Source organism: Chanodichthys erythropterus, chromosome 3 (assembly GCF_024489055.1).
Source record: "Chanodichthys erythropterus isolate Z2021 chromosome 3, ASM2448905v1, whole genome shotgun sequence".
Taxonomy (NCBI): Eukaryota; Metazoa; Chordata; class Actinopteri; order Cypriniformes; family Xenocyprididae; genus Chanodichthys; species Chanodichthys erythropterus.
Window position 1 is genome coordinate 42,856,804 of NC_090223.1, and position 19,805 is coordinate 42,876,608.

General features: G+C 41.4%; 1 protein-coding gene across 4 annotated transcripts in view; it reads left to right on the plus strand.

The window, feature by feature from the left end:
• tnrc18 (trinucleotide repeat containing 18) overlaps window positions 1-19,805 on the plus strand; it is a 67,199-nt gene that overhangs the window by 25,458 nt on the left and 21,936 nt on the right. For all 4 annotated transcript variants that reach the window (XM_067382392.1, XM_067382394.1, XM_067382395.1 and 1 more), the window contains exons 5-18: window positions 915-2,663; window positions 4,263-4,365; window positions 8,393-8,598; window positions 9,180-9,326; window positions 9,479-9,663; window positions 10,005-10,431; window positions 11,095-12,054; window positions 12,468-12,619; window positions 13,460-13,593; window positions 13,709-13,876; window positions 13,961-14,135; window positions 14,401-14,773; window positions 15,150-15,410; window positions 18,882-19,124. In XM_067382392.1, the coding sequence (XP_067238493.1) occupies window positions 915-2,663; window positions 4,263-4,365; window positions 8,393-8,598; window positions 9,180-9,326; window positions 9,479-9,663; window positions 10,005-10,431; window positions 11,095-12,054; window positions 12,468-12,619; window positions 13,460-13,593; window positions 13,709-13,876; window positions 13,961-14,135; window positions 14,401-14,773; window positions 15,150-15,410; window positions 18,882-19,124 (5,283 nt within the window). The remainder of the gene's footprint in view (window positions 1-914; window positions 2,664-4,262; window positions 4,366-8,392; window positions 8,599-9,179; window positions 9,327-9,478; window positions 9,664-10,004; window positions 10,432-11,094; window positions 12,055-12,467; window positions 12,620-13,459; window positions 13,594-13,708; window positions 13,877-13,960; window positions 14,136-14,400; window positions 14,774-15,149; window positions 15,411-18,881; window positions 19,125-19,805) is intronic.

Sequence of the window (19,805 nt, forward strand, 5' to 3'; positions counted from 1 at the left end):
ACATCTGTAAAATCATGTTTAACCATTATCTCTGTGATTTATGTGTGTATATGACTGTTATCATAACATTTATGCCTAAAGTGTATATAAAGTGAATCTCTCCAAACTGTGAAGAAAGGTCATGGTCATGGTCATGGTCATGTTTCACCCCAAAATCAAAAAGGGGGAAAAATTGTGCAAAGCATATTATAAGACTCTTTATACACAAGTATCCAATTGTAATGCATAATAATAATATTAATAATAATAATTTATGCAGAATTTAATAGTTCGGTGTAAAGTTACTATTAATGCAAAATATAATTATTTTTCTTATTTTATTTATATTTTGTGTTTTGTGAAAGGGTTTTCTTATTTTTAGTCTTATTTTGATTTTGGCATATCTTTATGAAAATACCAATAGTATGTGTATGGCTTTCTGAATGTTCTCTTTCTATTATTTTCTGTAATATGTTAACAGATGGAAATTAAGCTTTAGAACTAAAGTGCATGGATGAGTGGTTTGATGGATTGCTAGCTATTATGCTAGATGTGCAACTTAAAGCAATTGCTAAAATTGCATGGTTTTAAAAATGGCTGTATGTCTAACACCCTGTGTAATTTACCTGTGTCACAATAAAATATAACCATGTAAAACTTTAGACTTTATTCTGCCTCAGAGCTGAGGGAAAAGGACAGCACTTTGTTTTTGTTAGCATTCACCAACTAGTGCATGAACTTTTTCAAGTTCTTTGATTTCTGTTCTGCTGTACTTGCAGATAGTGCCTTGTTTAGAGTGTTTTAACAAGTTAGTTTATGGTCCATCTTTTTATATACTTTCTGCACTTCAGGGCCTTTGAGCAGTCTTATCTTTTACACCAGATGTCTTAAGCTTTGTTGGACTCACTCTTTCTACTTTGTTCTTATTCTCTCAGAGGGGTTTTACCTGCCAGGTTCAGTGCACTCCCAGTCTGCAATGGCCAGGAGCCCAGTGGCTCACATGCCCTGCTCCTTCTCCAGGGAAAAGGAGGCCCTACCTCCTCACAAAAGCTCTAAAGACTCAAGCAGAGATCTGGGAAAAGAAAAGCCCTGTAAGAGTGACCTAGGCCACTCCTTCCAAAGGAAGGAACGAGAAAGGCCAAAAGAGGAGTCACGGCCCCACAGTGTGGTGGACCTCACCTTGGATGTCAAGGCAGAAGATGAGCGCAGAGCGGGCAACTCAGAAAGGTCTGCGAAAACTACGGAACATGCTCGGCCTTTCTTTCACCAGCACTCGCCTGCTCTGAGCACCACGGACACTAAACCCAAACACTCTCACCAGAGTTTACATGGCAACTGTGGGACAAGTAGCGGCACACCAGCCCGACACCCGAGTACAGAACAGGACAGGAGGGACAGGGACCGGGATGACGAAACCAGTCGGCCAGGGGGCCACCTTTCCACTGACAAGCAGAAAAGATGCGATTCAGTTGCTACATCAGCTGGCACGCTGCATGTGTCGTATGCTAGTCCCTCTTCCCTGCAGCCCAACCCGTCCCATCTCCCGCCCAGGCTGGTGTCCTCTGGCACCTACCCTCCCCCTCACCACATGCCACCCAACATGTACCCGCTCTACTCTACAGCGAAAGAGCCAGGCAAAGAACACAGAGTGATAGCTCCTACTTATGTGCCTTCTGTCGAGGTTTACGATGAGCGAAAAGGGCCAATTCAAATTGCCTCCCAAGCTCGAGATAATAAAAATGACAAGAGCAGGGAGAGGGACTCGCACAGATCAGCCCTGCAGGTGGGGAATGAGAGAACACATATGGACCATGGTCGGTCCTCCGTTAGGAGTGAGTCGCCCCCTCATGGGGACGTCAAGAGAGACATTTTACGAGAGGAAGGCTCGATAATTAGGTCAAATGGTTTGGCCATGAAAAAGCCCTTGCATTTGGAAATGTGCATGAATAAATCTGGAAATAGCCCTGATGCCAGGGACTTAACTAACACTACATCAAAACATGTGATCAAAATGGGACTCGAGAATGAATCCCGCAGTCAAGAGCGGGATAGGGTTCAAAGGTCTGCCCATCCGTTCTCTGGAATGGATCCAGGTACACTTCACTCAGAGCAGCATCCGTTGAAGGGCTTGGGTTCTGCTGAGCCCAAATGGAAGCCTTTTGAGATGGGCAATTATGCTACCAGTCACATCGCCACATTGGCGGCTCAACACAACCATGGCCCCCGAGGTGAGGAAGAGGGCAAGCGAATGTACCTAGACACTACTGGCTTGCACAGACCGGTAGGCAGCGGCAGGAGTCCTGAGGGCCACGGGGAGGTTTCAGCCATGCAGAGCCTCATAAAGTACAGTGGCAATTTTTCCAACGAGTCTGGCTCCAGGCACGGATCCGATAGCCGTAGTCCATTTGGAGGACTGGGCAGCATGAAACTAGAGGCTGGTTATCCCGGAGTATCCAGAGTTCAGCACCTTCCACCACAGCAGCCTGGAAAGCAGTTGAAGAAGGAACCTGAGAGACCAGAGAGTGCTAAATCCTTTGGCAGAGACGGAAGCTCTTCTCAGGGGGAAGCGGAGGTTCGTCACCCCCCGGTGGGTATTGCGGTGGCTGTTGCCCGACAGAGGGACAACAGCAGCAAGCCCAGCTCGGTATCGGACAGAGACAGGCCAATTGGAGGAGCCATCAAAGGTGCGTTGCCTCATATCTTTGCATGCATTGTTTTTATAGGGATAATTTACCCTAAAATTTAAAATTCCTTCATTTACTCACCCTCAAGTTGTTCTAAATCTGTACAACTTTTTTTTTTTCTTCTGTGGAACACAAAAGGGTATATTTTGCAAAATGCCTTGTTGTTTTTTTTTTTTTGTCCATACAATGAAAGTCAGTGGGGTTTAGTGTTGTTTTGGGCACTATTGACTTTCAGTGTATGGGCAAAACGGATGAGACTTTTGTGTTCTTCAGAAAAAAGAACAATTAACCTATAAGGTGTCATAAATTGTACATTTCTGGCCACTGTTTGTACATGCTTTCACACCTTTAATGGATCTGAAGAACAACACGCTGACCCAGTCTTATTTTCCGTTGTTACAGCCCATTTACATGGGCATGCTCTGCTGCAAGGTTACTCCCTCTTTTGTTTTTATTTCTTAAACAGCATGAGCTCTGCTATTGCTTTGGCCCACGGTGTTTCCTGTTAGCATAGGGAGTGTATTAAGCCTTTCACTAAGACACCGCATGCTCGACTGCTTATAAACATAATTTACCGAGCTCTACTAAAGGTGGCAAACAAGCAGTGCATTCTAATATGACTTTAGTTTCGTTGCTTAGCAATTGAATCAGCTTTGGAAAGGGACAGAAAGAGAGGTGGGGTGAAGGCATTAATTTATGTCCTCTTGTGAGCAAGGAAATTGCAGTAATAACATTAGTCTACACACTCTGAGAGAAGGTTTGAATTTACATTTAAAACAAGTGTTAGGGACAGAGCTTTGCTTGACTAATTTGCCCTCTTTTTGATGCAAACGGATAGCATGTCGGACAGGCTTTTGGTAACCTTGGAAACAGACTGAAACCTTTTCCCTGGAGCATGACAGAGATCTGTGTGCACTTTCGTCCCCCTCCTCTGTTTAAAAGAACACAATCCCTTCTCAGCCGCTGTCTGTCAGTACTGAAAGGTTCAATACACTCCTAACTAAATCCCGCTCGGATACGTTCTACGTGTTTATCTTTTACAGGGCTGTGTTGTTGTGATATTTTGAACACAAACTTCAAAGGCTCTTTTAGTTTAGTTCGGAATGTGAAATGCTGCTTGTTTTGTATGATGATTCTCCAAATGGCTGCTTCTCTATGAAGAGCAATTTGAACCATATATGACGCCACAGTGGTGTTGAAACATTGATAAGTGATTGATGGGCCTCAGTGGGTTCTTGTAAATGTGATATGTTACACTGCATACTCTCTGTGTTTTTTTTCCTCTGCAAAGTCTGTCTGCAATGTCATAGATGTGTAAGACACTGAATATGACTGGTGCTGAGTGTTGGGACTGATAAGTTTGGGCTATTTCTGGAGCAGTGTATTTATAAAGAGAAAACTGTAACATTTAAGTTCTACCAGACTGGCAGACACTACTAATGTTTGAATTTGTTTTTAAGCTAAGATGTCAGAAAATGTGAAAATTGGGATCACACATATCTGAAATGGTGAAAAATTAGATATCACTGGCAACATTACCATATTCATTAAAAACTGTTTGCCAACATCTTTAGTTAGTGTAATGTCCTAACCTTGCAGGCCCAATCCACACAGAGGAAGAACAAGGAGATGAAAGGACGCGCCACCGTGACGAGCGCCTGCTGTCGGGACGTGTGGAGCGTGAGCAGGAGAAAGTGTTAAGGTAAGATGAGAGTTCATAAATGCTGACAAAAAGCACCCTAAACACTTTGAGTGCATGTTGAAGTGAGCTCTCAGAAATGTACCAAGCATCATTCTAGCTGCTAATTCAATCCTGCTTTTGGAGTTTTATAGAAGCATTAGTTAGACTGAAGACTGTGAACATCTCCGTTTTAGGTCACAAGTCATTTCTTAGGTTAATTTTGTCCAACTCTTACATTTGTGATTTTATAATGATTTTATGTTTCACTGGCTGTAAATTTTAACTGTGTGGTGACAGTTCATGGTGCTTTAAACTAAACTGAATGCTAAAATTACATTGATTTTGGTCATTTTTTGTGGTAAGCTAGATATAAGGAAAGTTATGTAATTATGTAATTGGTCTGCAATGAGTGTGTATACCTTCATATACACCCTGTGCAGAATTATTAAGCTAGCTGATTGACTAATCATATTTTTTCAAGCACATTTACCAATTCCAAACCACATCAATCTTAACATCTGTTAATTTTGTATTTAATCATTTATAAGTGTTATATAATCGTACATGAAGGCTGGAAAGAAAAACGCCTTATATTCAGGTGTGCTTAATTAATAGGCAAGTTGTCTTTTACAGGCAAAATGAGCCAAAAAGAGATTTAGCTCAGACTGAGAAGTCAAAAATTATTAAATGCTCATGAGAAGGATGCAATACTAATGCAATACTAGAAATTGCAGTTAAGGCATGACCATTGGACAGCAAAATGCTCAATGGGTCAGCAGGGTCAGACAGAAACAGGTGGAGAAGAAAAGACACATGTTAACTGCAAAAAAATTAAGAATTAAGGTGAAGAATTAAATGTGAAACCACCAAGAACCCTTTAGTCTCCAGCGCCACAATTGTCCAGAACTGCAACCTACCTGGAGTCTCCAGATGTGCAAGGTGTCAGGATCCCAGATACTTGGGTTAGGTAAAGAATCCTAAAAAATGACCCCCTCATAATAAGAATCACAAGCTGAAGTGTTGTAAAATACATGAAGACATTTTTATAGGCTTTATAGACAGACAGATTGAGAGTGACTCTTGAAGGACCAGCACCACATCCTCTTGTCCAGAATCTGGCAGTAAGTTTTGGGACTTCATTTTTAGTCCATCTCCTACCCTGAATTCTGTCTTGCAGAGATGGTATAAAAATTATCTTCCAAATGATCTTCCGTTTTTCATTTCCACTTTCCAGGCTTATAAATAATACGCTTATAAATTATTAAATGCAAAATTAATAGTAGTTATTAAGATTGATTGGTTGGTTTGTAATTGGTAAAAATGTGCTTGGAAAAAAAAATATCAGAAAATCAACTTTCTTAATAATTCTGCACACAGTATACATTTATACTTGCAAGTTGTTGCAGGGCAATGGAGCGCGATGGAGCCTATAGAATGCAGTTAAAATGTCCCTAAAATTCAAGATATGGGGGCAAAAATGCCATGCTATATCACACAAGTAACAAGCACAATATCACACGAGCGCTGTTTGTTGCTCGGAGACTGAAAAACGGCAATGTTTCTTTTCTAAATCTGCATTTTAAATGAATGGGGTGAACCAATGATTCAATGGACCGTTCATAAAGAGAACCATTTACTTCACACCTGAATGAATCAACCACTTGAACAAATTGAATGAACGAATGACTTAATCATTAAGACATTTACCGCCACCTACTGGCAGTTTTAGTTTCTTAGAGTATAATTTTATAAAAAATAACTTCATATTTCCATATTATTAAAAAAAGCATTAAAGGAATAGTTCAATCATAAATGAAAATTTAGTCACCATTTACTCAACATCATGGTCTTTCTGAAGCTACTTTTTGTCATGCATTTGATTATTTACACAATAATGACTTTAAATGATTTTTTGGTAATTTCTCAACCAAATTTGATGTGCAATTAATTTGCAGTTGTTTAGATTAATTGCCACTTCATGTAATTAATTAGATGAGAAATTTTAATTGCTTGACAGCCCTAGTGTGTGTGTTTATATAGAAGTATAATATACACGTGCACACACAAATAAACACACAGTTGTGGTCAAAGGTGTACATACACCTTGCAGAATCTGCAAAATGTTGTTAATTTTTTTTAACATGTTAAAATGGATCATAAAAAGAGTGAGAAAGTAATGTAATCAGTGTATGGCCGAACACGGTGTAACACCGGTAACACAGACTACCGCAGTAAACCTACTGCAAATGCAAATTGACTAAATTGACTGCCATATCATCCAGCACGAGACAAATAAAAATGACTGATGGTACCTTTTAGAATCCCAGCATTAAAATATGAGTACTTTCCATATTGTGCTCTTTTTGTTGGTTCATAGGTAGTTTTGACTGTCAAAATATGATGGAAAATGGATCAGGTTGTATTTACAGTTTTGTCAAAAAAAAAAAAAAAAAAAGCAGTGTTTAAGCTAAAAAAAGAAAGCTGGCTATTTATTTATTTATTGCACCTTGATGATGTGTTGAAGCCGGTGATAGGGGCAGCTAATGCATAAGTGTCCTGTGAAGGTGACTCATTAAAGTCACTTCAGTTCAAATCAGTGACAGCTTGAATTTGTGGGTCTTTAAAGATACTCTTTGTTGCCTTGGCTGAAGTTAAAATCTCAGCATGGATTTAGTGACAGTGATATGTCCCAAATAGATGCCATCTTTGTTCAGCTGGCTCTAAAAAGATGTCAGATTCCTGAATGAAATTCTGTAAATTAAAGCAACCTTTTATTAAAATAATTCACCTTAATAATTAAGAACTAAGCACATCCAGCCAATGTGAAAGGATTCTTGTTTCTTTGGTTCCACACACTGGCTAAACGGAGCAACATTTTACTTTCATTGGTCACACTCTCAGCATGGTTTTCTTTAGAGTGGACAGATTTATGGCAACAGTTCTCTGCAAATATGAGCCTATTTTCAAAGTGTGGCTCTCATTTCGAGGAGTAGAAAAAGTCAGTCTTCCCCACTGGGGAAATTGGTGCTTATAAAAGTGACTGGCTCTCTCAGCAGGATTCCGCCCTCAGTGTCTGTCCTTAAGTGTAAGGCAGAATAGAAGTCATAGACTGGGGAATTTGTGTCACAGTTGGGGCTAAATGGCCACCAGTCCTCCTTTTTGGTCTTGAATAAGCATGCATTTTGCAATGTAGAAGCATCATACATTTTTATTGTCATCAAATGTGGGCACCTGGATATTGGGCAATTAAGCCAAAAGTGAAAATGATTTACCCACTCATATTGTTCCAAACCTGTTTGACATATTTCTTCTATCAAACACAAAAAACAGGACTTTTTTTCTGGCCACTATAATGAATGTGGTTATTGACATTAAAAACTATAAGAAAAGCAAAAAGCTTTATGAAACAAAAAGTCCTGAAAGTTTGAAAGAATAAGAAAATAATTGCATATTTTCCTTTATGGGTGAACTATTATTATTGTTTAGAATTCAGATTTCAACATACAGCAACAGTCTTGTACATTTTGTGTGTGACTGTGTGTGTGTGTGTGTGTGTGTGTGGGTGTGTTATAATTAGTGTTGTCCCAAACTTAACATCCTTGGCCAAAAACAGCCAAAACTGAAAGTTTTTTTTTTTCTTTTTTTTTTTTTTCTCTCTCTCCAAGTTAGTCTTTGTTGGGAATAACTAAACAAATTCAAAAAATTTTCAGGTGATTACTTTTCTTCATTCAGGTAGCATTACTACCATAACACCAAGGGTCAAATGACTAAATGGCGAACATTTCAAATATATATATTAAATTAGAACATTTTGGGCTAATATAAGAATATAAGCATATTTTTATCAGGATTTTAAGGGTGAATAGCAAAGAATGATGTATCTTTGCCCAAACAAATGCATGTTTTCTATGTTTTTTTTTTAAAGCAAACATGACTTAATTACAATAACTTTAATGGAGATTTACACAAATGTGCAATTAGGAAATGCAAACTAACTGACTTTGCAATAGATTGGTTAACCACTAAGTAAGTCTCTTTTCATTCACAGAGAAAATAAAGAGTTGGCAGACTACACTCAGTTGCATCCACCTATGGTGTCTGCTAGTGGACTGAACCCCAACCTGATGGTGACTGGTGGACCGACTCTGGCTGGTGCGGGCCGCTGGCCTGCTGACCCCGCCTCCCACCTGGCCTCCCACCCGTGGCTGCCCCGCCCAGGAGCCCCATCCATGTGGTTGTCTGGCTCTCCATATGGTACCCACCTTTTTTTTCATCTATGGCTGTAGTGTTAGAATTATGTCATGTTACAACAAGCATTTACCATGCATTTATTCTTATTTTAGTGAATAATAAATGATAAAGGGTCATGAACTCTGGAATTGTGATGGGATTGTGTTGTGATGGGATTTGGATACTGAATTATTTCCTCGAGGCAGTCTGTTGATCCTGCCAGACGGCCCAAGCATTTTGTCTAGGCTGAGTGTTTTAGACATTCTTAGAAACAATCAGTCTCACTCCACAACTTCCATCCAAGAATAACAGCGAACAGCACGGTCAGTTCACAGTTCTCTGATGTTCGAGTTTCTGTCTAGACTTTACTTTAAAAACAACAATGTCCCCTAAGAAAATAGATGTAGTTAAAGTGCTGTGCATCTTGGCAGGAATTCAACGAGGTCCATGCTCCATGCACAGGGGTGAGATTATGGTAGGAATGGTGTTTCTCTTGGGGATTAACTCTTGAGTGTTAACAAAGCTGCCAGAAAGCAAGTGCAAATGGACCATCAACTACAAATATGGTGAACCCAACCATTTCTTGTCCCTCTGTTGTTGTACAGGACTGGGTCCCCCTTCCCTTCATCAGGCGCTGCCTCCAGGATATCCTCCTGCCTTGACAGGCTCCATCCCCCCACCTTATCAGTTTGCCCGAGATCCACAGACTGGGCAGGTGGTTGTTATTCCGACAGAGCATCTGCCACACTATGGTAGGTCCCATATATTCGCCACAATTTCTTTCCATTCACACACCCGTAAGATGTGCATTTATAAAAGTGAGTGGGAGTGATATCCCTGACATGTAGCAAAATAAATATACTTGATTTGTGATGCTCAAATATTCTTCTTGTTCTTTTAAAAGCTGAGATGTTAGAGCGAGGCCCCCCACTGTGGTCAGCCATGTACCCGCCAGCAGGAAGCTCTCTACAACATGCCCATCAGCTCCAGCTCCTCTCCCACCAGCAGCTCCTGCGGCAACAGGAGCTTTACATGATCCAGCACCAGACAGCACAGGTCATGGAACTGCAGAGGAACGCACAGTTAGTGGTATGAGACTCTTCCTGTCAATGTCATTATAATCGTGGGGAGGTACTCCTGTATTTCCCATTTTGTAGTCCTTAAGGTCTATTTACATCAACTCTGAATGTTTAGCATGGAAAATAGGCCTAAAACCAAATGCATTAATTTAAGTCTCATTTTTTCGAAATGCAAAAAGCTTTTTTATTTTTATTTTTGTAATTTCTATTTTCTTTAATTTTATACTTTTAATTTGCAATACTTTTTGAAGAAAAAAAAATATTGTAATTTAGTATTTTTTATTTTTTTTTTAAAGGGAAAAACAGATGTTTAATTTCTGATTTATTTATATTTATTTTTTTCTGGTGCAGGAAAGATTAAATGCAAGTCAACCTAGGACAGATTTGGATGAAAAACCAGACAAAAAAGGAGCTGAAGGGACCAAATCCAGTCTCTCAGGCATCCCCACTCAAGCCCTGCACTCACGCAAGCCTCCCCCACGTTCTCCAACCCCCTCCACCTCATATAGAAAAGCCCTGACGCCGCTGCCCGTCCCACCGTTGCCTTCACCTGTCACCGCACTGAAGTCTGAGGAGAGACCCAAAGTGGAGAAGTCCCTCCCTCAACAGCCCTACTCTCATCCGTCGTCTCCTGTCCCTCACTCAGTCAGCCCCGTTTCGGCATCGCCTCCTCCCACCTCCCCCATCCAGACCAAAGAGGAGTCTGTGGATGTGCCTGAGAAAGAAACACTCGGTCTACAGAAGCAAACTTCTACTCCATTCCCATCCATGTACCGTGGTAAGCTTTCCCAAATGAAATTGCTGCAACTATGAATTTGCATGATCATACAAAGTAATTATTGTTTATTTGCATATTGCACAATAAATGAGAAGGACCCTAATCAAAAAAATGAAAGGAAAGCTGTTTAATAATGCACGTCCATTAATCACCATATTGCTATTTTTAAGGAAATATGTCTGAGAGGGGACTGAGAATCCACACAGGACAGCAATCAAATGCAGTGCGCTATTCTTCATGTCAGAATGTGCAGGGTAGTGCAGTCTTAATGAGTAGTCTGCAAATATCCCCACATATGGGATTACCAGCTGTCTCTTCGCTGGAATAGAGACTTCTTATGACAGCAGCCCTTTTGTACCCATATCCCCTGGCGGTTTCCCTTTTAAAAATGTTCAGTGCTCAGGATAAATAGATTTTCTGCTCACGGTGCATTCGGAATGTATGTGTATGCATGAACGTGTAGTCCTATGTGTATACAAGGGCTTTTGGGATGCTTGTGCTGAGGCCATTTGGTTCATGAAAGTTTCATAAAGCCCTTGTGCCGAAGAACATGTGGGGTTATTAATCACTTCGTCACTCTGTCGCAGGGAACCAAAGCCTCTCTACTCTTTGCATAAGCACTCCAAGCCCCTCAAATTGCTCTCTCTTCTGTTTCTTTGGCAGAAATTCCTCCTGGCTACCCGTACCAATCGATAACGGCACCATTCGGCAGCCATTACCCCTACCTCCTCCAGCCAGCCGCTGCCGCAGATGCTGACGGCCTGGCACCAGATGTGCCACTGCCGGCTGAGACATCCGAGCACTTGGCTACCTCTGCAGATGTCAAACCCCAGCACTTGTGTTCTCCAGTGGTAGTGGAGCCACTTCAGGCATCCAGAGAGCCAAAGTCCATGGATGAGGGCAGCACTGTGTTCAAAAAAGAGCCAAACCTGGAAGACAGCAAAGACGTCCTGAGCCAGGACAGCCTGAGGGTTGCACCCATCATCATGCAAGACTCTAACACCCCCACAGAGGCAGAGGCCTGCCCTAGAGCCACACCATCACCAGAGGATGAACCAGACCAGGAAGAGGGGGAGGTTGTCAAAATCGAAACTGCCGCCTCAAGCCATACAGGGCTGTATGAGACATCTAGGCCGGATGCTGAAAGAACGACCAGAGCAGAAACTGTAGAGGACTCAATTGGTTTGGTAGACCAAGTCTACAAATCTACATCAAGTTACAACGACACACACCTTGTGGCTTGTGACATCCAGCCAACAAATCCACCCTCCGATCTCTCTGAAAGCCTGAACCCAGTAGACCTCAGAGATCCTGACACTTCACACCTGGAGTCCAAACTTGACAATCTTTTCCTGCCTAACAGCAGCCCTCCTCACCTTCAGCCCTCTTCCGCACCGGTGGCCATCCTGCCTGAAGACCCCATGGCAGGCATGTTCGCCCTGGTCACGGCCAGCGAGCTTCCGCAGGCCGGAGCAGTGTCCATCCTGGCAGATGCGTGTACCTCTAGGTCTGAGCTCTGTAAGTGCGTCAGTCCCCTAGAGTCCTCTGCTCTGGAAGGCATGGCCCTGCTCAGCCAGATGGCAGAGCTGGAGATGGAGAGGCAACCCAGAGATGACACACAGGGTGAGTCTCATTTCAGAGAGAGGAACTGTAATCTGAAGGATGTGGGATCTGATCTTGTGTGCTCCAGCGGTTCTAAGGGAAGCGGGGTGATTAGGGAGGGAGGTTTGCTCACTGTAGTGTGCTGTAAAGTAAAATGTGCTGAAACGAGCTCAGGAATTGTTTCAGCTCTAGTGAGTATATTCAGAATTTGCCAGTGCTGCTTGTTCTTCTGTGAATCTTTTAGAGTAAATACGTTCATTTAAATAATAAATAAATCCAACTACCTGGCATTTTTGATGTATCTGAATGTCAAATGCCTTAATGCACTTTGACACATGAAACACCCCTATAATGATGTATTGAAGAATGCGAGGCTGTCCCATGCTCCCTAGTGGTAATTAATGTTGGTATCGATCGTGTGTTTGTGTGTGCAGCTGTGATACTCTGTGGACTGGAGAGTCTGCTGGAAGCTGGCAGGCTGGTTCTCCTTGAGGCCATCGAGTGTCAGCCTCAGGTTATCATCCGCCTCCCCCGAGTGCTCAACCCTAATAAGAAATACAGCTGGAGACAGAAGAAAGATGAACCTGTATGCTTGCCTTTTTATGACTTCTTTTCTTCTCCCTCTTTTAAACCTGTGCTTAAGAAGTTAAGATTTCTGTTATCGTTTTTAAAGATCTGAAAAAGCCCATACATTCATTTACCTGCCCTTAGACCCTCACTTTTAAAACATCAGGACAGAAGTGGTCGAAAGTGGACAAAAGAGACAGATTAAAATACCAGGTGTAAACAGGGCCTGAGATGTTTGTATTTTTTAAATACAAGCAGTGTTAACATTTTTACATTCTGACATGTTTACAAATTCCAACAGCATTTGGATTGCTCACATTAAGTGTTTACAACTAGTGGCATTTGAATTTTTACATTTAAACAGTGTTTACAGTTTCCAGCAGCACTGATTTTTAGCTGTGTTTATAGCTAGTGACATTCAAAGTTTTTACATTTAAAGCAGAGTCTCAGTTTCTGGCAGCTTGTCAATTTCTCTCAATTTTATTAGTTAACTATTAGTGTTAATTTTACATTTAAACAGTGTTTACAAATTCCAGTGGCATTTTAATTTTTACATTTTAGCTGTTTTCAGCTAGTGACATCTGATGTTTTAAATTTACAGCTGTTTCTGCAAATTCCAGTGGCATTTTAATTTTTTTTTTTTTTTTTTTTTTTTTTTTTTCCATTTAGCAGAATTTGCACGTGCATTGGGATATCTCATAGCAAGCTTTTAGCTAATAATACTTAAGCTTTCCAGGGTTTTAGCACTCAGATGCCTGTGCACTTGATTTCGGCCAGATGTCTATTGCCAGTGTTAACAGCTGCTGAGAGATCTGTAGAAGTTAAACCACAGATGCTAATCTTGCTCCCTCTCTCTTAGATGTTCTCCAAATCCTCTCTGGAGGGAATGGATGCTGTAGAAGTGGACTACCGTGTGAGACTTGCTGAGCTGCAGCAGCGCTACAAAGAAAAGCAACGAGATCTTGTCAAACTGCAGAGACGGAGAGACAAAGAGTGAGTCTCTCAATTAACATCAAATCACTTCATTAAGACTAGTAATGCCAACGTACCTCACTTTATCCCACTAACAATTAAATAATCTGCAATTTATGATCCCTGCGATTCACAGAGAGAAACGTCAGCAGCAACAACAACAGCAGCAGCAACAACAACAGATCCAGCAGCAGGAGAGGAACAGAAGTTTAGCCCGCAGGGGCCCGGGACGTCCCCGAAAGAGGAAACATGGCCTGTGCGCACTGTCTCCACCCCCCAGCAAGCTGGATTCGAAGTGTGCAAAGTGAGTGTGTAGCTCAGGCACCGAAAAGGCCCAGCTGTGCTCACCACAGCCTGCCCTGCAGCTGAACACTCTGTTGTTTTGCAGGTTGGGCAGAAGCGTGCTGTACTCGGAGGACTCTGAGAGTGGGGAGGTGCTGAGGAAGCGCTTTCGGGCCTCTAATAGAGATGAGGAGGAGGAGGAAGATAGCAGTGCGTTGAGATTGAAGAAGAAAAAAAAGAGCTGGGGCGAGCAGGAGGCATCTTCAAGCTACTCTCACGAGGTCAGTCTCTGTTATACTGGAGCTGTACAAAGGCTCCTAAATATCTGAAAATGTGAGTTTTCGTTACACAGACATGTTCCAGTCAGAACAATGGTGCAGTGGTAAGCGCACATGCTCCAAACATGTTGAACCCACATCTATTGTATGCGCACCACAGCTCAAGTCTGGGCTGCAGCGTGTCTGATCCCATTCCTGCTCTTTCTTTTCTATTCCCTGTTCCATTTGTTTAATAATATACATTCAATGCTTTTATCTCTTTTAACAGGCATCTAAAGTGGCCGTGAAGAAGAGCCGAGTGAGCGAGCAGGAGCAGTTGGCATCCAAACTCGACAAGGCCTTGTCCCTCACTAAACTCAGTAAACTCAGCAAGTCCTCTTGTAAGTTCATCGAGGGCTCCTCAGGAAAGTCCAGGGCTAGCTCTGGAAGCAGAGTCCCCATGCTCACCAATTTAGACATGAGAGCCAAGATGGGAAAATCCAGCCTGTCAAAAGATCTCAGCATCTTTCACAAGTCTTCCAAAGGAGGTAAAAGCAAAATGGCTGCCAAAACGAAACCTTCAGATCCATGCCTTAAGGGAAAAGGCCAGCGGAAAACACCTTATTCTCCATTGAGGTCAGAAATCAGCAGCTTTTCTAACAGTAAGTCAGACTTTTTTAGATGTATTTTGTTGTTGTCAGTGTTTTATTTCTCATGTTAACAGGTTACTTGAACCACAGGGGCATTTCCTGCTAAATGTTTTTTTTTTTTTTTCTTTGGTAATGGACAGTTTTTGTTGATTATTGCCTTCCATTATGCGTTTATGATAATACCTGTAATAAATTGCTATGCACAATAACAGTATTTATCACAATATAGGAATTTTTGTTGTGTAAATAATAAAAATTCATCCTGATAAATCCATGATGTACAGTAACATAGGAAGATACATATACATTGATTTAAGTAGAATTGTTTTTTAGTTGATCATGCTTTTGATCCTCCATCCCAAGTGAAGTGTTCTGTGATTTTTACCAGACACTGATTCAGAAGAGGACGATTCCCTACAGGATGGCTGGCCTCCCAGCTCCATGTTGGGGAGATCAGGGTCACGTCCACAGCTCCCCGGTCTGTGCAGCACTCCAACCAAGAAAAAGCGCTCATCGTCCAAGAGAGCCTCTTCATCTTCGTCTTCATCACTCAAGTCCAAGCAGGCAGCCAAAGAGAGGAAACATAAGCACTTTGCTTTATTGCTACAGGAGGCAGGAGTCAGCTCCTCCGAGGACTCATTTGACCAAGGTTAATAAAGCATACCTCACTATGCACAAAATCGAGATGGCAGCTGCTCGGTTTTAGCTTTTTTTATTTTTGGTCTGTGTTGTATTTTTAACCATGACTATCGGTCATGGTGACATTTTTCATGAGAAGCCATTTTAAGATGCTTGCGTCAGAATTTGCTACCTCACATCCTGTATATAATATAATTGGCTCTTGTTAGAGTCCCTTTTTAAATGCTTACTTTTATAGGAATGTCTTGCCATTGTGCATTAAAATGTGTGTGGCTGTGTGGAAAGTGTTCTTTATTGTAATGCAGTTTGGTACCCAAGCTTTATTAAACATGCTGATTTCATTTTTACTGAAAGTAAAGAAACGCAGTGTTCTCTGTCTCTTTCGCTACATCTCCTGCTGTAGAGTGTTAGATTGCAACGCTCCACACTCCTGATTTCCTCTGTTGTTCAAATATCCCTTTCATCAGTGAAGGAGATCTCTGCATAAATTCGGCACTCCTGAGCAGTGCTGATGAGATTCATTAGACCAAATGACTTTGAGAAGCATAACTAACTTGTTGTTGGGTTCTCCCAAGAGATCAGATATTTATCAGATGAGAAAATGTTGAATTGATATTAGACGGAAGTTGGCTAATGTTTATCTGCAATATTGTCTACATTATATTTTTGATTGGTGCCATAAACAAATGTGAAAACAATGGCAGTAGAGCATACTACCCATTTAACTAAGTTAAAGTCAATAAATCGACATTCACGCAACCAGAAATTTAAAGCATAATCAGTTCCAGAAATTTTTTTTTTTTCACTATGATGAATGTGTGAACAGGCAATGCATTCTGGGATATTTGGAAAATAGGGAGCTCCCTGATTTACTAAGAAAAAAATGAATAACCTAGCCTCTCTAGACTGCTCGCTCTCTCCTTGCAGCTGCTTGGCCACCCCTCCACCTCTGACCCCTTCTCCTACCCATGATGCTTTTGAATGTCTATCGGTCTGTGCATTTGCTTGTCCCGCCGCAACAAAATAAGAAGCAAAGGGGTTGGCTGGGAGTAGGGCAGCCAGCTGTTCAGCGTGAGGTCACTATCCATGTCACCTGAGCCTTGAGCATTGTTCTGTAAGTAGGCCACCATCCTCTTTTGCTGTGACTTCTCCATAATTTTTTACTAATTTGTGCTTACACTGTTACAGAACCAAAACACAAACAAAAAAAGACTGGATAACAGACGAGGTGTTGAAAATGCCTTTTTAACATGCTCACCTCCTGTTACATGCCCTCAAGCCATGGTTATGTTTGTATTTGGTGGTAAAAGCATCTTCTGCCCCTTCTTTTCTTTTTTTTTTTTTTTTTTCTTGGCCATATTAATATTATTTTGATCATATTAATAATTTAAGATCTTCTTCAGCGGCTTATTTATTTGCCATTGTTGTACAATACATAACTGATTTATGTTTCTTGTGGCTGTTGAAACTGCTTGGAACCAGTTATAATTAAGTTTCTATATATAAGATTTAATTATTTTGATTGTTTTTTTTTTTTCTTAATCTATGGCTTGTTTTAATATTTTTCATAATTTACTGCTAAGGAATTAAGAGAATTGAATTGAAAAAGAAGAACATAACCATGGCTGAAGTGGTTGATGGTCTGAGTTGCGTCCATGCCAGACCCAGAGTCTCAGGAGCCATGGAGGACTGTCCTCACAGAGCCTGCTTTGTGTTTCTCAGCTCTCCTCTTCCTGTACACATCCTCTGCTTGCTGTCAGTTCATGTAATACATGCTTCAGGTTTTAATGCTGTGGCATCTATAAAGTTATGTTCACAACATAACCAAAGTCCTTGTCTGCTACAAAGTCCATGTCTTTAACAAACTCACCTCTGGCTTCGGCTACTCACAACTGCACTCAAGCATCCTGTGTGTCTGTTTCCATCACCAAACTTGCTCCTCACCCTCCAGAGAATGGGGTGTTTCTTAAAGTGGGTACCTACTGTCTTATAGTTAGTCCTTGAGTTTTTTTTTTTTTTTCCCTTTATCAGTTTAGACAAGCTCCGAGCAGAAGAGACTTTTAATAATTGATGACTTTCTTAGTCAGGGATTCTGCCAGCAACCTTAACTTTCTGCAGCGCTTGTGACTTATTCTATTCCCTTTTTTCCTTCAGTGATTCAGCTCATTCAGCACATTGGGCAAGGCCACTTTACTGGCTTCTCTTATTTGGTTTGGGCTTTTGCATTCCCGGCCCCTCTCAATTTGGAGCGAGCCAGCAGCCATGCTGATTTTAAATCCTGCCCTAAAGCTCTGAAGGTTTGAAAGCTATGCTTGCGAGATCCTGCCTACCCAGCTTAGTATTTGCTGCCCGCATGAAACCAGGCTTTGTCCCCCACCAGTAATCTTATGTAGCGGTGGGTGGGCTGCAGTATTTGAGCAAGAACACATTAATCTAGAGAAAGTCTGCTTCTACGGGGCTAGATTACAATGGATACGTGAAAGTGAAAAGAACACTACTGCTGGCAGAATGATGTATTAGGACTAGTCATCTAGTATTCATAGCTATGCAGATTGAATTCTGTGGGTCTATTGTTCTACAAACATAACTTGCAGGGAAAATGGTCTTTATATGTTGGATTTTTTTGTTTTGTTTTGTTTAATTGCGTGGGATTGGGGCTTTAATTTTAACAGGAAATGATTGAAATTAGTAGTTCTCACACACACGCACACACAAAAAAAAATGTAATCATTTACTCACCCTCATGTTGTTCCAAACCTGTATGACTTTTTCTTCTGCAGAACACAAAAAGAAGATATTTTGAAGAATGATAAGACTTTTTGTCTATGCAGTGAGATTCATTGGGGACCCCGTTGAATTCCAAACCCCCCCCCAAAAAACTTCAAAATATAATTTAAAAAGTAAGCCATGCAGGTTTGGAGTGACATGAGAGCGATTAAATGATGACAGAATTTAGATTTTTGGGCAAACTATCCCTTTATTTCTGGGCTCTTCAACTCCAGTCCTGGAGTGCCTATGTCCTGCAGACTTGAGAAACAATCCCTATTTAACCTACCTGTCTGTACACTCTTAAAAATGAAGGTACTTCATTGGCATTTGTGGTTCCGTGTTGAGACTTAAACAGCCATGGAACCTTTCCACTGCACAAAATGTTCTTTAGATTATTCAAATGTTCTTCACACGAAGAAAAAATGGGTTCTTTTAAAAACTGTTCACTGAAAGGTTCTTTGGAGAACCTGAAACACTTTTGGAACCTTTTATTTTAAGAGTGTAATTTACAAGTAGTTTTGAAAGACTTTATCTTTGGGTATTTTTCATTAGGGATAAAGCTAAACTCAGTAGGACACTGGTCCTCCAAGACTGGAATTGAAGAGCCCTGCTTTAAATAATGGGTCGTGTCACAGGCTTCATCTTCATTCATTTCTGAGCCTCATATATTTTGTCAAACCTCCTAAATGATTTGTCTTCCCATTGTTAACAGAATATTTCACCGAGCGCGATGATTATGAAGATGATGATGACGAGGATGAAGATGGGTATGATTATGAGCTTGATGAAAGCGACGGCCTGTGTTCGTCATCTGTAGAAGAGAGTGGGCTGGGTCTTCTGGCCCGCTTTGCCGCCAGCGCTATCCCAAGCCCCATTGTCACCAATCCACTCTCCATCGTCCAACTGGAAGCTAAACAGAAAGCCAAGAAGAAAGAGGAACGGCAGAGTCTACTGGGTAAGAAAGTGCTTTTCCTGAATGGATTGCAACTTTTTCTACTCTTTTTCTATTCATCTGTAATCTCTCTGTGACATCAGCTGCTTTTCCAATCCTGCTGGGACTTGAACCAGGTGACAAGGTGATGCATTGTTATTGGCTGTCTTTTGTTGAGAGGTGTCATGCATGTGCACCGGCGAGTGAGAGAATTGAAAGGTGCTGGCAGATGAAAACACATTGTGCTTGGAGGAGTCACTCAGTAGGGGTGTTATTCAATATAGACACCCATCAGTTGAGCCCCACCTTGAAAATGGAGTGTCATTATCCCCTAGCCACATTTGTGTGCGTTTGCTGCGCCGCTTGCACTCGCTGAGAATGCAATGCTGACAGGCCTTGCTTTGATGAGGTTGGGCTGTGATCCTGAGCGGGTACCCAGCAGCGCACACGACAGGCCTGTCAGCGGAGACCAACAGCCCCCTTCATTAACTATTCCAAGGCCTTGCAACAATGTTCGGACTTAATTCTGCTCCCACATCTGGCCCTGTTTATTTCTCACATGTGCACATTATATTGTCGTTCTTCGTTTGCAAATGAGTTGACCACATGTATATGGTTTAAACTATAGCAGATGCCCTAGTATTCACATTACTTGTATTTTTCATCTTTGGCCCTGTTTCCACCTGGTATTATGACGCGTTTTGG